General features: G+C 41.5%; 1 protein-coding gene across 1 annotated transcript in view; it reads right to left on the bottom strand.

Annotated features, from left to right (window-relative positions):
- Nucleotides 1–4,165: 4,165 nt before the first annotated feature.
- LOC102195382 (CXADR-like membrane protein) overlaps nucleotides 4,166–17,186 on the bottom strand; it is a 36,881-nt gene continuing 23,860 nt past the window's right edge. Inside the window, exons 3-6 of the mRNA XM_005753815.1 lie at nucleotides 14,386–14,553; nucleotides 13,546–13,668; nucleotides 9,982–10,123; nucleotides 4,166–4,617 (exon numbers count right to left, since the gene is read on the bottom strand). Coding sequence (XP_005753872.1) covers nucleotides 4,290–4,617; nucleotides 9,982–10,123; nucleotides 13,546–13,668; nucleotides 14,386–14,553 — 761 coding nt within the window. The 3' untranslated portion in view covers nucleotides 4,166–4,289. The remainder of the gene's footprint in view (nucleotides 4,618–9,981; nucleotides 10,124–13,545; nucleotides 13,669–14,385; nucleotides 14,554–17,186) is intronic.

The following is a 17,186-nucleotide window of genomic DNA, read 5'->3' as shown; positions in this document are numbered from 1 at the left end:
CAAAGTTATCTACAATAATCCACAGGCAGCAGTCCTGACTAATGGACTTAGGTCTGATTACTTCAACACTCATAGGGGAGTCATGCAGGGCTGCCCCTTGTCGCCCCTTCTATTCGCTCTGGCCATAGAGCCTCTTGCTGAGGCCATAAGGGCGACGCCCACAATACGTAGTTTAGAGATTGGACAGCTGTGTCATAAAATAACCTTATACGCGGACGACATCTTGATTCTTTTGACTAACCCTGTAACATCCGTACCCAGTCTCATTGAGGTGATTGACAGGTTTAGCCGTTTCTCTGGCTATAGAATCAATTTGGCTAAGTCAGAGGCCATGCCTCTCGGTAGTCTTTTCACAATGTCGGCTACTGTTCCTTCTTTTCCTTTTAAATGGTCTCCTAATGGATTTGTGTATTTGGGGATCTTTATTACCCCGTCTCTCGACCAATTGTACAAAGCCAACTTCACACCCTTATTTGGCAAACTCAAACAGGACCTAGAGTGGTGGGCGTCACTTCCTGTCTCCTGGCTAGGACGCATTGCCCTGATCAAAATGAATGTGCTGCCCAGGCTATTGTATCCTATCCAAATGATCCCTGTCTTGTTCTCTAAGAGAGTACTGAAGGACATAAATGGTTGGCTCACCTCTTTCATCTGGAACAAGCGCAGACCCAGACTCAAGATGGCAGTGTTGCATCTGCCAAGCTCCAGGGGCGGCTTGGATCTACCTAATATTAGATTGTATCAGCTTTCTGCCCATTTAAGATTTGTGAGCGACTGGGTTGGGGGTAAAACCTCAATCTGGTCAGATATTGAGACAGCTCTGTCACAATGCAAACTGAGCGATCTATTATTTTGTAATGATTTTAACGGAATTAAGGCCCTTTGTACAAATCCTGTAACAATCAACACCGTAAAAGCGTGGCGAATTGTCCGCCATCTTGAGGGAAGATCGAGAATAACTTCAACCTTTACCCCTATAATGAATAACCCTGCTTTCCCTCCGGGTTCCTTGGACCCCGGCTTTCAACGATGGTCTGATAAGAATATTAAGTCTCTTGGTGACCTTTTCTCGGGTGGTGAACTCATGTCGTTTGAACAACTTACCAACAGTTACGGCTTGCCTAGACAGGATTTCTTTCGTTTTTTGCAAATACGACACTATATCACTCACAGTACAACCCTTGCTGAGCACCCTGAAGTATCTGATGTTGAGAGGGTTTTGTTTAGGCAACAGCTGAAGGTGTCTCTGAGTTCATTTTATCATGTGCTTAATGCTTTGACTACCACTGATGCGCAGGGGATTAGAGGTGTGTGGGAGAGGGAACTGTCGGTAACCATAGATGAAGATAAGTGGGATACCGTTTGGTCTCTCGCAAAAAGGATTTCAATTTGTACTCGGACAAGAGCAATCCAACTTAAGATTTTACACAGATTGCATGTATCCCCTCACCGCAGACACCTCTTCAACCGCTCTCTTTCCCCTGTGTGTCTTAAGTGCAAAACTGATGTAGGGACTTTAACTCACTGTTTTTGGTCCTGTTACAAGCTTCAAGAATACTGGGCTGCCATTACAGGTGAACTGGGGAAAATCTTCCACGTTGATATAGAGATGGACCCTTTATCCCTGATTCTAGGTCTTCCAAGTGACCGCCTAAAAGCGGCGGCCAACAAAAGATTGTATAACACTCTGACATTTGCAGCCAGGAAAAATATCCTCTTACAATGGATCAACGATAGGACTCCCACTGTCTGTGGCTTGCGCAAAATAATTTTTGAACTGATTCCTCTGGAATACCTCACACACATTATACACCACAGTGTGGGTCAGTTCTATGGGATGCGGCACCCCTTTTTGGACTATATTGGACCGGACCTTTCCGCTATCTTATTCAAAGGACTACTACGCACGTGATCACCACCCGGGCGCTGTAAGACTGACTCACCACCTCTTGTATGTTATATTTTGTATTTTGTATCTTGTATTATGCCTTATTTAAGAGCTGTTGTGTACGTTTTGTGTTTGTACTGTTTTGTTGTTCTGTGTCTAATGTCGAGACACTGTCCTGTTAAAGGAAAATCTGCAATAAAAACAATGATGAAAAAAAAAAAAAAAGCATAGAACAAAGTGCTTGTGTGAATGTATGAATGAGGCATATTGTATAAAGCGCTTTGAGTGCTCAGACAGAGGAAAAAAGCGCAATAATAATAACGAGCCTTAGCATAGTCTTTAGTATTTAGGGTAGTAGCTCATTCTTTATGAATAGAGGCACCATTTCCTCAAAAACACTCATTGGTATAGAAATGCTTAATCATAGATTAACCTGTTAGCCCTGTAAAACCACATCCGCTTAAAGAGTGCCTGGTCCCAGACCACCAAAAAAAGAGAACAATATAGTACCCAAATAGTAAAAACTATGACTATTAAACATTAAGTCTTTCTCTCTTTTAAGTTCTTGTTAGTACATGAATTAATAAATGATAGACATACTGATTTACTCTGCCTTATTGAAACCTGGTTAGAGCAGGATGATTATGTTAGTTTAAATTAATCGACACTCCTGTGTTTAATCTAATTAGACAGAATTAGACTAAGTTTGTTTTTCTCAAATTGTAAAAGAACCCACCACTCTAGATCTTGTTCTGACATATTTAACAGTATTCCCCAAAAACACATCATCCAACATGCAATCAACATGAACCTACATTAAACTACAAGATTAGCATAGCAGTGAAGAAAATGACACAGCATTGATCAAACATCTGTTAATGAAATCAACCAGTAGTCTGTGAGCACAAAGAAAATCTGCGCCTTTTCACCAAATGTTTTGATGGGGGAGCCATTAGCCGCTGCTAGTAGCTGCACACAGCCCTTAGCTAGCCTCTCAGAACCAGCCGAGGGCAGGAAAATGTCTCCCCAAGTGTGAGTCTTCTATGAAGAGCAGCCATTCCTGGTCACGTCTGCTACAGACCACTGGCGGGTTCATTTCCCTGGGTCTTAAATCTTCACTTTGGCGCTGAAACGTCGTGCCGTGATCCCAGCCACTGTCACTGAGCCAGAGGCCTCTGGGAGAATTAGTGTGGGTGCCAGCCCACACAGAAGCGGACTGTTGTTGGAGATAACCATGTGTGAAGAGGAACTCTATGTCATCCATCCCCAGTAAGCACAGCATGTTCTCCATGAGCTTGAAAGTGGTACCATCACCTAAGCCTGAGAGAGAGGAGTTTCTTTTCTCTGTGTCGGAGTGGCGCCGCAGCAGCAGCGCCTTGAGAGCGGTGTATTTCCCTTGGCCAAGGGGATTCTGGAGGAGGGTCATTGGACAGCGGAGGCCAATGAGGCCACCACATGTTTTTCATGTCTTCAGATAAAATTCCACAAAGAGCAAACTGAGCTTCGACATGCACGAACCATGAAGGAGGGTCGTGAAGCCAAAAGTCCTGTACTTTAACTACCAAAGCAAACGCAGGTGCAGGCAGAGGTGGGAGTCTGGCAGCCACAGATGCTTCTGGGAAAGGGCCGGTTTCCTCTTCAGGCCTCAGCATGTTTGTCTCAGGGGTCACCAATGTGGAGGTACGTAAGGATGACACAAGACCTCATCACGTTTTACTCCAACTTTAATTTCAGCTTCACACAACTGAACTCACAAGGCAGAAAACACCTCCTACAACCCAAAAACATTACCCCTCCCTCTTCCCTTATTGCTGGATGTGAGTGGAGTCCCCTGGTGGTCCCACACAAAGCAAACAAAAAAAACTCTCAGACAGAAGTTTTTAGGTCCTGTGACTTATGCAAGCACCACTACGTAGTTCTTTCTGCAGTGGAGCTTGATCCAACTAAAAAATACAATATTTAACGTCCATGGCCACAAATTAGTTTGTGGCCAACAGTATTTTACAAACTGCAATCAGACTGTGTTGCAGGTATTTTTGCATTTTCATGTAAAAGTGAACAATGGTAAGAACTGGTCCATGAACCTGAATTAAAAAATTTCAATAAGTACCTCTGAGACTGTGCATCATATCCAAATCTATAAAAACCTAAACTTTTGTCAGAAAGTAAAACTACAGGTGTTAACAGATGTATGTGAGATTGTTAGGTTGTTAAAAGTATACTGAAATATACTTTTAACAACCTAACAATCTCTCTCTAAAACCTACAGAGGTGACTGTGTACAAATAAATGACACCAGAACAAAACTCTTTTTATATTGCAGAAATTCTTCAAGAGTTAAGTTGCTGAAAGTGTTTTGTCACAGTGTGAATGAAGTAAGTTGAGGAACTGGATTTTTCTTCTACACGGCTTGGAAGGCCCTGGTTTGAGCTGGTTTGATCATAACAGCAGTGACTGGGTTTGGAGTGAGAGGTAGACATGGAAGTGGGTGCAATAGATGTTCAGGGATCTTGGGAATCTTCTGATGGCATTCAGGTGGAGACTGTGGGAAAGCCTGGCAGTTCTCGTTAAGGGCAGCCACAGCAGGAACAAAGGCACGCTGACATTTAGGTCCCATGTTGTGCACCATGGACTGGGTGGAGGAGGTGCCCGAATGGGAACTGCCAGAGCGAGATGAGGAGAGGGAGTTGGGCTTCACTAGTTTGGCTTTGGGAGCTTCTGCATCCTCCCTGAAATGAGAACATAGCTGCATGATTTACTGGCAGGACGAAACTGAAATTGATCATGAAAGTTTAGCTTTAGTAAAGTAGAAAGTATACTTTTAGTAGAAAAGTACCAGTCAAAAGTTTTAAAACACCCCAATTTTTCCAGTTTTTTATTGAAAATTATGAAGTTTACTGTCACATTGCACTCTGTAATGAAGCATAGTACAAATAAGCAACTGGAGTCAAAAGAAAAAATTCATGGAATCAATTTGTAGACCAAAATGTGTTCTAAACCAGCGGTCCCCAACCTTTTTTGCGCCACGGACCAGTTTATGTCCAACAACATTTTCACTGACCGGACTTTAAGGTGTCATGGATAAATTCACCAAAATAAAACCAGTACCGGTACCAAAAAAAGAAGATTTATTCATAACACACGGGAAAAGACGGAGGAGGAGACGGACGAAGGAAAACCAAGTTAATGATAAAAATGATTTTAAAAAAAATAATGATAAAAACCGATAAAAATGCCTAAATTTCACACCCAAGCCTCAAATCTCACCGCCCAGTACCGAAAGACTCAAGGGCCAGTACCGCTGTTCTAAACCTTTGACTCACCAGAGTAGCCTCCTTTGGCAGATATAACAGCTGAACACACTCGTGTTATTCTTTCTACAATAGAAATCAAATATTCTCACATATCTGTAGCAGAAGTTCCCATAAATGTGGACCTTGTAGGCTGCTTTGCTTTCACTCTTCTGTCCAGTTCATCTCAAACCAACTTGATGGGGTTTAAGTCTGGAGACTGTGCTGGACACTCCATGTTTTCAAGTTTTGGGTCATCATCTTGCTGTAGGATGAACTCCTGATCAGCTAGGTCCATACCAGAGGCTACTGCATGGAGCTGCAGAGTGCTACGGTAGCTGTTTTGGTTCAGGGTGCCTCTCACTTTGTACAAGTCACCGACCCTGGATCCAGCAAAAAGCCCCAAACCATCACACTTCCTCCTCCGTGTTTTTTTTTTTTTTTTGGATAATTTAATTTTAAATTTGTAAAAATATAAAACAAAAGCTGTCGTGCTAGCAATGTACCAGGTTTATCCCCAAACTCAAAGTGCTTTTGTCGCAAAATCCAGAGTAAATTGCTGAGTAAATTGCTGACTAGGCCACTCATAATGCCATTATATTAATTTTTTAATTTCAGTATCTCTTTATAATCCATAGACGATTTAGAGGTTTGATACATTCTTTCCAGGACAGGAAAGCTATTGATTTCCGACAGACGTTTCTCTCTTTCTCTTTTAAGAGCTGAAGTGTAAGAAATTATCGCACCCCTCAAAACAGTCTTCAGTGCTTCCCATAAAGTACAGGGTGGGCCATTTATATGGATACACCGTAATAACATGGGAATGGTTGTGAGGGGGCAAACTCCTCAAGATGGGTGGTGACCATGGTGGCCATTTAGAAGTTGGCCATCTTGGATACAACTTTTGTTTTTTCAATAGGAAGAGGGCCATGTGACACATCAAACTTATTGGTAATGTCACAAGAAAAACAATGGTGTGCTAGTCACGTGGATGATGTATCTAAGAAGGGGTCAAGATAACAGTTAAGGTCTCCAGCCACTATTATATTAGAATCGTTGTTATTAGTGATGGGATTTCCGGCTCTTTTTAGAGAACCGGCTCTTTCGGCTCCCAACCCGCTCTTCAGGTTGTTTTGTTGCTTTAATTAATTTATTATTAACAAAAATATAAAAGATAAAAAAATATATAAATATATAAATGCACAAAAGGAATTATTAATGTAAAAAAAACAACGTGGTTTTATTTATATATGTTTATATATAAATATATACGGTGGCCCCAAGAGACAAAGCACGTACAAACTCCAAAACACATTTCTAGCGTTAACTGAACTTCCAAAACAGAGCTACCTGGATCACTTAAATTATACAATTGAAAGCATATGTGTATTGTTTGTGTGTTTGTACACAAGCACTCAGATACATTCAAATAATTTAAGAAAAAAACGTTCATTTACCTGTTACTACCACACACCAAATCTGGTCGTTGGTACTTCCTGCCTTGTAAATATACTCATATTTATTCATTCCACATAAAATGTAATAAATAAATCATATTATACAAAAACCAACTATTCACATTTCAACTTTTATCTATTTAAATTTTCAGCTTTTACCTTTTAAACAAATTGAAAGTGAAACAACACAAAACACTGCAAACCACAACACAATTAAATATAAATTAAAATATGAAAACAAAAAAGATGCACATTCTCTGTCATATGGGCCTGCATGAATAAACTTTCTGAATCCTTTATCATCCGTTTCATCCGGGCATTGTGATTCCTTTAAGTGAGGTTCACAATTTGCCCAGCAGCCTCGGTTTGGTTTACTAGGGGATAGATGCATGTCATTTTTGGGAGCAGCAGGGTGGGCGGGTGATAGGCGCTGGGGTATTGTTTTGTTTTGTTGCTTAGATGCGTGTATTCTATTTGTATTCTATTGCACTTACTTAACTAATATAATTATATAACTATGACACATTACCAGATGATCTTACTGAACTATGTGCTTTCTGGAAAAGCTGATCGGCGCCAGTTTGTATGCAAACTGTGGATTGACAGTTAGCATACAGATAAAGAAAACAAAACATTTTTTAAAAAGTCAGAAATTAGGAGCAACACAGTGCAGTCTGTTTGATAGTCCACAGCGTGAGGCACAACACAAACTAAAAGCTCGCTCACCTTATTAGACAAAAAGAGAGAAAAAAGAAGAAAAAAGAAGACATGCAATCACAGCTGATACGCAAGTTACTCCTTCTCTGTAGCACTATAGTTCTAACGCTGGCGAGCCACCTCTGCTTGTTCTGGATCATTGAAAACCTCCGGAATATCCTCATCTTTCTAGTGCACACACAGCTTTTTTGGGTACCATAGGTGGAATTTAATTCCATCTTCTCTCAGGGCTTGCATCACATTCCGGAAGGAACAGTGCTAGCTCATTACTTCGCTGGTGCAGTCTGGGAAGATCAGAACTTTATTCCCCTTGTACTCCATCGGTTGCATCCTGGCGAGGCATAGAATAAGCTCTTTCATCTGAAAGTGATGTATTCGGGCGATGGTGGTATGCGGTTTCTGTCCCGCTGCCAGCCTAGGCCATAGGGATCGATGAGCGTGGTCGACCTTAAGTGGATGTGGCAAGTGTTGCTTACCCAATAATTCGGGGATGAGGTTGGAAATAAACTCTTTCGGACTCCCTATCTTCTGAGCGCTGTTTTATGCCAACAATTTTTATATTAAGTCTCAGTTTGGGTTGAATCTTTACAAGCTTTGCCAGGTCCTCGCATTTGGCTTCAAGCGTTCCCATTCGCTATTCCCGGGGCGTTGACCGCTAATTTCCTGACCTTCCATGCGGTTCTGTAAGTCAGTCTGTATGGATAGCACCAACTGGAACTTGGCCTCAAAAGCATCAAACTGCTCATCAAGTTTTTCCAGGATTGATTCAGATATTGTCTTACATGTTTCCTGGCATATCTTATACATTTCACTCTTGTCATCCGGAGTGACAACTTTAGGCTCAGCCAAAGCCCTGCTGGTGCAACTATCATTAGCATCAAGCTCGATGCTCGACCATTTGTCGATGGTCTTATTCTTGCCTAGGTTCGAGGCTTTCTTTGGCGGAGACATTTCAGATATGCTGGGCAACGATTAAGCCAAAGGTACAAATCGATTATTTCAGCTCCTGAATGGTTTTATCGTGGTATCTTGCGTTTTGTGGAAACTGGGGTGTTTCTGAGTGTCTTTGATGGTGAAGGAAACTGTACTCACTGACACCTTGACTTTCTTTGCAGTTTCTTTGTAGGACAGACTTACATTTATAAATGTTATGATGGTCTGTCTCTCTTCCATTGTTAATTCCATTTTTCTCACCATTTCTGTCAGGGTCCTGGGTCTGAGCGACCCAGGATCCCTGAGCAGTTATGAATTATATTATTAGTATTATTATTATATGTATTTTGGTGTTGCTTCCCTTCTCTGTGCTTGTGTGTGTGTGTATATATATATGTGTGTGTGTGGCTGAGCACCTGTTTATAGGCGGCGTCAGGCCTGGAGGGTGTGGTCCTGCAAGGGGACTGGCCACACCCGAAGCCACACACCTGCTGCTGATCAGGCCTCGTCGGGGGAGCTACTTAAGAGAGTCTTGGAGCTCCCACCGATGCGGGATCATTCCATGAGACTCCACGTTAGTCTTCTGCTTAGTTAAAGTCTGAGTGTATGCCTACTGGAATTAAGTGTCTTGACGGCTGCCTCTGTCATTTTCCCCTCAGGAGGAGCGTGGAACATCGGAGGGCAGCAGGCACGGGGTGTGTGTGGACACACGAGAGTGGAGAACACGGAGCACGGACTTTTTGGGAAGACACGACACGGGAGTCACGGGAGAGCACGGGGATTTACTGTTATTGTTTCCATCACTGTAAATAAACGCACTGTTTATACACGCCTGGGTCCTCCTTCCCCACTCCTTCCATGGTGTGCCATGCCGCACCATGACAATTTCTGTACAACACACTACTTTCTGCAGTACAGTACTGTTCAAGTGATGCTCACGAGGGTACATCAGTGTGCTCCAACACTGCTTTTATGCAGACAGAGGGAGCTGGAAGTAATCCAGAGAAGTTGGAACACCTGTAGGAATTAGTAGCACCAGCTTTCAAGGCTGGATCAACCTCCACTGTTGCAGAACAGATTTAAATTGTTAAAACCATGTTGTGTTACCTGAAAAAGGCAATTTTTCTGAAATGTACATTATTTTTTAGTGTTGGGTAACCTTACCTTTTTTTAAACCTCTGGCAGTTCAACACTTACCTTTGTACCATTTCAAGCTATTCATTGGATTTGAACGACTTGAATTGCAATAAATAACTGGAAGGATTAGAGTGTTCTAAGTCTTCTGATCAGTAGTGAATACTTTCAACTTTCTTGTTCTGTAACTGGTTAATTAATAGAAAAATTCCACAACAGTCTGAATTATTGCAATTCAAACTAATACAATCACTTTGTGTAAAAAGTGAGAAAAGGCAACTGCTGTTATAACCAATACAGCCATAAATTGAAACTATCATTTTGGGATTCATCTATTTGAAGTTTTTATTTCATGCAGAAACATTGATGGATCAGAAAGGCAGTCCTACAGGTATACAGGTTATACATATATTTCAGTGATTCTGGTAATGAGATGGCTGAAACGATGAAATGAATGATTGTATAACATGCAGCAATTATATTAATATATTGAATAAAACTGTAAAAGTTTTTTGTCATGGGTAGTTATCATGTGCAAAGAAATATTCTAGGCATTGTCTACCTGATTTCATTGGGCGTCTCCTCCTCTTCATTTTTTTCCATGTCCTTTTTGCAGAATACCAACCAGATGATGAGTAAGATAAGCAGAATGGCGAAGGACACACCAACCACTACACCTGCTACCACACCAATTCCCTTCACATCTACCAAAAATAACAAAAAATATTGATGTAAGACACACTATTATGCTACAACCACCAATGCATCAAATTCACCATTGCTATTTTTCAGTTGCATGCAAGTTTCAGTAAAATACTTGTCTCCCCGTCTTTATCATTTTCAGAAACCTATATAACACACCCCAGTATTATAAAAGCTAAAGCCAGATTAAAAAAAACCCCAATTTATCCCTTCAGCTATTATATATTATGGCTATAATATAAAATAATCGAACCTTGAAAATCAATACATTTTAAAATAGTTTTAAATAATGCTATTCCAGAAGTTCCAAGTTGTCGACTATAGTATTGTGAGAAAGTCTTGAGTCATCACTTTTTATTTATTGAAAAGTTGGACATATGTTCAGTGATTTACTGAAGTATGTGCAAATATAAATGCAAATACTTATTCTAAGAGGTGGTTGTGGCTCAGGAGGAAGAGTGCATTGTCTACCAATTGGAAAGTTTGTAGTTTGTTAAAGGCCTGCCACCTCTTTTGTCTTCCACTTGTCCAGTTTCCCTCAAATTATTTTAAAGACACACAGCACACCATATTGAGCTGTAACAGATTTTTGGCTGTCTTTTTAAATCACCTTGTTGTTGATTCAAGGTGTGTTTTGCACCAGGCTGCTAGTAACAAGGTGTCTAAAGATTCCATTTAAAATGGGTTCTTTGATAAATTGTTTGGCTGGCACTGGTTCTGTCACGGTCCCCGTGTCTCTCTGGCTGGCTCACACTGGCTACAGGTTTTGTTGTTGTTGTTCTTTTTTGTTTTTGTTTTCTTTGTCTCTCCTCCTCCTCTCTGCCTGGGTGGAGCTCGTTATGGGCTCTCGCTCTTGGCCCACGCACCTGTGTGATTGTCTCCACCTGCTGCTGATCTGGCTGATTTCCCCAGCTGCTATTTAAGGCAGTGGCACAGAGCAGCTCACCGCTGGAACGTTGAACCGCCTGAGTTCGTGCTCTCGGCATTATCAAAAGAATCCCGTGTGTATTTTGTAAGTATTTGTATACTTGAATGATTCAAGCATAAAACACAAAGGCTTAAAAAATATTAAACAGATATGCTCTCTTCCATTTGCACAATATCTAAAATTAGAAAAATCCAGTCTTAAAATGATGCTAAAAATCCTGTTCATCCAGTTAATCTTCTAGACTGGATTACTTTAGTTCATTATTATCAGGTTGTTCTAAAAACTGACTGAAAAGCCGTCACTTGATCCAAAATGCTGCAGCAGGAGTACTGACAGCGACTAGAAAGAGAGAGCAGATTTCTCCTATATTGTCTGATGAGCTTGGAAAAGAACGAACCTGGACTTTTTAAAGTTTCTTGAAGACACGTCACCTCTCATCTGAAAGCTTCTTCAGTTCTAAAACCAAATGGTGGAAAGTCTCAGATATTTAAACCCTAGTGGGGGTTGTCCATTAAGAAGGTCGTTGAACCACTATTGATGATGTGCCTTGTCACATGAGCCAAGATGTTAAAAAAGCTGTAAGTCATTAACAGCAGAGTTCATCAGCAGAACAAACCTTCCCTCACCCTATATCATGTGACCCATTGAGATCAACTGACGCAAGATGTAAGTAGGGCTTGAGGCACCTTGGGAAAGGGATCTCAAAACTGCATTGTAGGTGGCAAGCAGTTGGTGTGATAAGCCACCTCCTCTGTTGAAAGATGGCTGTTCACAGTGGACATAGAAGGCCTCTTTCACTTCTCTGTCAAACTATCTGTCTTGTCTGTCTAAAATGTGAACACTGACATCCTTGAAAGAGTGATCTTTATCCTTTAGATCGGGGTGTCCAAATCCAGGCCTCGAGGGACGGTGTCCTGCAGGTTTTAGATCTCACCCTGGATCAACACTCCTGAATCAAATGATTAGTTCATTACCAGGCCTCAGGGGAACTTCAAGACATGTTGAGGAGGTCATTTCAATCAGATCTCACAGGTATAGGAATGCTTGGCACTATACAAGGCTTAAAGTACACTAGTAATGTTCCTTAGGAACTCAGTGCACTGGAAGACAATACTGGAGACCAGAGATGGGCAGTAACACATAATCCAATTACTTTTTAATGTAAGGGATTGCTATTGCAAAAAGGTAATTAGATTACTGTTACTTTCCAACATCCATGGCACCAACAGACACATGTGTAGATCAAGAATAGAAAACATGGGGCGCGGGATAGAGCAGCACCATGCAGCATTTAATGTTGGGAAATACTGACATTACTTTGAGTTTGACTCTTTAAAAAGTGACTAAGTAACTAATTACTTTATTCAAGTAATTTGAACAACACTGCTGGAGACCAACTCCAGGCTACTGCACAAGCCACTGTCAAGCGTGTAATATACGTAGGACAAATATGTCCCACAGATGACAGTGCTGACTCAATGTCAGAGGGAGGACTGGGAGAGTAGTTTATGTCCTGTGCCAGAACATTTCCCATGTGGCCACTGAGGGTTTTTATTATGTTCAAATCAAAAGAGCTGCATTGCTAGTGGTATGAGGAAAAGAATGGATTGGTACAGCAGATCCGGGAAAGTACTGACAAGCACTTAAGTTGTTCCAGGTTTTCTCACAATATTCATATTCATAATGGATGAAATTCATTTTTTAACTCAAATACCTACACACAATATCTCATGATGTTTCTGCCCATAGTTATTCCCTCATTGTCTTCAGTTGTGTTTTGATCCCTGTCTGCTCCAGTCTGCATGCCAAATGTCCTTGGGCAAGATACTAACCCGATGTTGCTCTCCGAAGTAGGATTTAGATAGAAAGCATTTACATAGAAAGAGCATAGAAAAGCACTGTATAAGAATAAGTCCATTTGCATTACATTAAAGTTTGAGGGAGGCTTTGTCACACCAAAGCTCCAGCCAATCTAAATTTAAACCACTAATGCAAGGTGATAGGGTGAACCAATGCACCACCTTTCCACTCAGAATCAACAAAAAAACACTATCATATATGGAGTCTAGTGTTAATTGATGGATCTGATCAATAATGAGTGTAGAAAGCCCCTTCAAGTGTGAGTTTACAATGCAATGTATTATTTTGAACTATAGAGAAAAGACTGTCTTCCCATCCACTTCAACAAATTTCATCCACATTTTTGCTAAAAGAAAAATGATCAATGATTTTAGGAAAATAACTGAGATTCCACTTAAGAAGCAGTGAACTTAAGGTTGAGAAGCACAGACAGACCACAAATTTTGAGAGATGTTGTGATCTGCAATTTAAAAGAATGTCACGTTCACCTACAGTTTCACTATAGCACTTCAGGCAGTGTGTATGAAAATAATTTGCAGATGAGCTCTACAATGACATGAAGAGGGGATTTTATTCTGCAAATCAAAAGCAGCAATTGTTAACTTATTCAGTGTTCAAAAAAAGTTCTTCACTCACAGTGTATCTTGACTTCCACTGTGCAGCTCTCTTCTCCCACATCATTGCTGGCTGTGCATTTGTAGAGTCCGGCATCGTCCTTGGTCAAATTCCTCAGTGCCACAATCTCTGGGGTTTTGAAATCTGATGTACCAAGAATGACAAGACAGCATCTAAGAGTGCACTACTGTTTTATGGTGTTGTTTGAAAAAGAGTTGATTTCTATTGAAATAAATGTACCTAAAGATGAGTTAACATAAAGAAATAGCCATGGCCTTTGTACAAATCTTTGCTGTTTTTAAAAAGTAAATACTTTTGACAGATTCTTTATGCAAGCTAAATGTACTTGAAAAAGATAAAAGGAGAACAGAATAACTTAGATTAGTCAGAAGTCTTCATTTATTTAAGAGCTGAAACATGACTATGCAGTAAAACGAGTATGTAATCTGTTCTGTTTGTTTGTCTTTATGTTAGCATGCACAGCATCTAGTGTCCACAGTTTAGCATTTTTCAGATTTGGCATCATGGTGGATTTTTTTTGAAAATTGGTTGAAGGTCAGTAACACCAAATGTGAAAATCATTAAACAGTTTATATTACCTGCAATTTTTTATAGATCATCTTCAAATTCCAGAACAATACACTTGACCTTGGGGGACGTGAGTACCGAGGTTGGATAAACAAAGGTCAAAGTTGACCAGATCGAGGTATAGGCATGGAGAGAGCTGTACAACACACTTTTTATGTTTTCATTATGATGCCCTACCACATCACAATGATGTGTGTGTTTTGTTCTTTTTTGCTTCGTTTCAAGGTTTAAATTTTTGTTTTAAAAAGCCCTAGGTACATCTGACAGACTTACCTATCAGTGTCAGTGGAGGCAGCTTGTCTACATATTTGCCTTCGTCCAGTACTTTTTCCCATTTGTAATGGATAGGATCAGAGCCATCAGCGGACTTGCAGCTCATCTTAACATCACTGCCTTCCAAGAATTTGCCCTCCATCCAGCACTGTGGCTCAGATGGCTTCACTGTGGACATACAGTCAGACAGACACACAGACATTCTCAAAATGCTGTTGAGTCATGTGGCAGGGTGTGGTTTGTGGCTCAGCTGCAGGGGAGGGGTGGAGCAGAGGGTTCAGGGTGCGGAGTCAGCCTCAGGTGTGAGGCTGACTCAAACTTGAGCTCCATCATCTAGTCATGCCTCCTCGATAAAAGATGTGCTGGGACCTGAGGTGGGACCTAGGGCTACAAGCAGGGCAGATGAAAAGTTGTCCAGTTAAAAACAGTGCAAATAAAAACGTGTGCAACTGCAAACGCTGTTGGCGGGTACATCATTTCCACAGTGGTGCCAAAACCCAGCGCCTCCACTGGCAGAACCAAGACCGGCCCAGCCAGTGGAGGCGCTGGCCTGGATGGTGGGTGAGCTGGTGGGTAGGCAGTAGGAGCAGGAGGTGGTGTTTAGCCACCAGCTGGAACAACTGCAGGACCAATCTGAGCACTGGATGGGGCTTTTGGGAAGTCTGGTAGCTTGGGCTGGGCCCCGCCAGTGTCCCTCTACTGTATGGGGGAGGGAGACGACCACACCCCCCCGCCTTCCTGGAGGTCTTGCGGGCCATGGCGGTTGTGTACCATTGGTTGGAGGAGGAGTAAGTGCTGATTCTGCTCCCGCTGCTGTCAAGCAAAGCCCATGCAGTGGCTCTCAGCCTGCCCGCGTGTGAGCAGCAGCTTTGCAGATGTCCAACAGGGCCTTGTACCACAGGACTATCGCTGGCGGTTCTGGGAGGGTCGGATGGGGCCGAAGGACTAGCCTTTCCCCTACGCTAGTCAACTCAGCGAGGCTGTGGCTGTAACCTAGGTCCGCTCAAGGGGAGGCTCGCATCATGGAGCAGGAGATCCTGGAACTGTTCATTGCGGGCTGCCCATGGAGACCACAGGATGGATCTGCTGCCATCGCCCAGGCAGCTTGAGCGCCTCGATTTATCTCTGCACAACTGGGGGAGGCGGCAGGGCAGCCCCCTATGCCACCTAGTAGCTGGTCTGGCTCAAATAAACCCATCTAAAAACAAAATTGATCAGTTTTTGGACAACATAACTCCTCCAAAATTATTAGACACTCACTGGATTCGCCACTGACACCAGGTGAACTCCAGGAAGCCCTGATAAGTATGCCCAATAATAAGGCTCCAGGTCCAGACGGCTTTCCTGCAGAATTCTACAAAGAATTCTGGTCGATTCTAGCACCATTTTTTTTGCAGAACGTTGTTGGAAATCAAAGAAAAGGGCAGACTTCCATCAAATATGAATTCTGCAAACATTAATCTCCTGCTAAAACCAGGCAAAGACCCTGTATATCCCTCAAGCTATCGTCCAATATCCCTTATACATGTAGACCTTAAAATAATCTGCAAAGCTCTCTCAAAGAGACTAGAGAAAATAACCCCCCTCTTACTTCATCCTGGCCAAACTGGTTTCATAAAAGGTAGGCACTCATCAACAAATACAGGTAGATTACTTAATTTGATAGACTACTCATACAGTAAAAACATCGAAACTACAATATTTTCTTTAGATGCAGAGAAAGCATTTGACAGAGTTAACTGGAAATTTCTATTTGCAACTTTACACAAATTTGGTTTTGGATCCTCTTTCATTAACTGGTTAAAAATATTATACAATTCCCCAACAGCTTGTGTCAAAACAAATGACCAAACATCCTCCAGCTTCTGTCTCCTGAGGGGCACCAGGCAGGAATGCCCACTCTCCCCTTCACTGTTTACAATTTTTATTGAACCACTAGCAGCAGCAATTAGACAGAATACAGTAATTAAGGGCATAAAATACAAGAACGTGGAACATAAAGTCAGCCTTTATGCGGATGATGTGTTACTTTTTCTCCAAAATTCACAAACCAATATCTCTGGTGTGATTGAATCTACAGTCCTTCCGATGAATTGCTCCTTCCATAATTCTTCTTCTACACCACTGCAATTTGGAAATATAAAATATTTAGGTATTAATGTTTCTCCCAAGCTTGCAGATCTAACTAAATTAAACCATATCCCACTTTTAAAGAAGGTAGAAGGTGATCTGGCTAGATGGAAATCTCTACCCATATCACTCATGGGAAGGGTTGCCGCTATAAAAATGATGGTCTTACCAAAAATAAATTATTTATTCTCAATGATCCCAACTAAACCACCACAAGATTGGTTCAGATCCCTAGATTCATACATGTCCAAATTCCTTTGGAAAGATAAACCCCCACGTATAAGCTTAAAAACACTACAAAAGACCAAGGATAAAGGAGGACTAGAACTACCTAACTTTCAGCACTACTTCTTAGCCAACAGGCTTCAGTTTATCTCAGGATGGCCAAAACATACCCTCTTAGATGAACCTTGGCTAGATGAAGAACAAGCACTTTGCAATAATCTAGAGATTTCAGACCTACCATTTATCAGCTCAAACATCCAACGACATGAATGTTTTAAAAGCATCAACATCAGCTCTTCTATGACAGCATGGTGGGAGTTTCTAAAATTGACGGAGTCTTCATTAATCCCATGCAGACGTACACCTATCTGGAACAACCCTGACATATTACAAAACAATAATATGATAAACTTTTCAGATTGGTGTTGTAAAGGAATCAAATACTT

This window comes from Pundamilia nyererei, unplaced genomic scaffold, assembly GCF_000239375.1.
Source record: "Pundamilia nyererei isolate P.nyererei 1_Seehausen unplaced genomic scaffold, PunNye1.0 scaffold00468, whole genome shotgun sequence".
In the NCBI taxonomy this organism is placed as follows: Eukaryota; Metazoa; Chordata; class Actinopteri; order Cichliformes; family Cichlidae; genus Pundamilia; species Pundamilia nyererei.
Note: the sequence above shows the minus strand (reverse complement) of the source record. Positions and strands in the feature narration are given on the sequence as shown.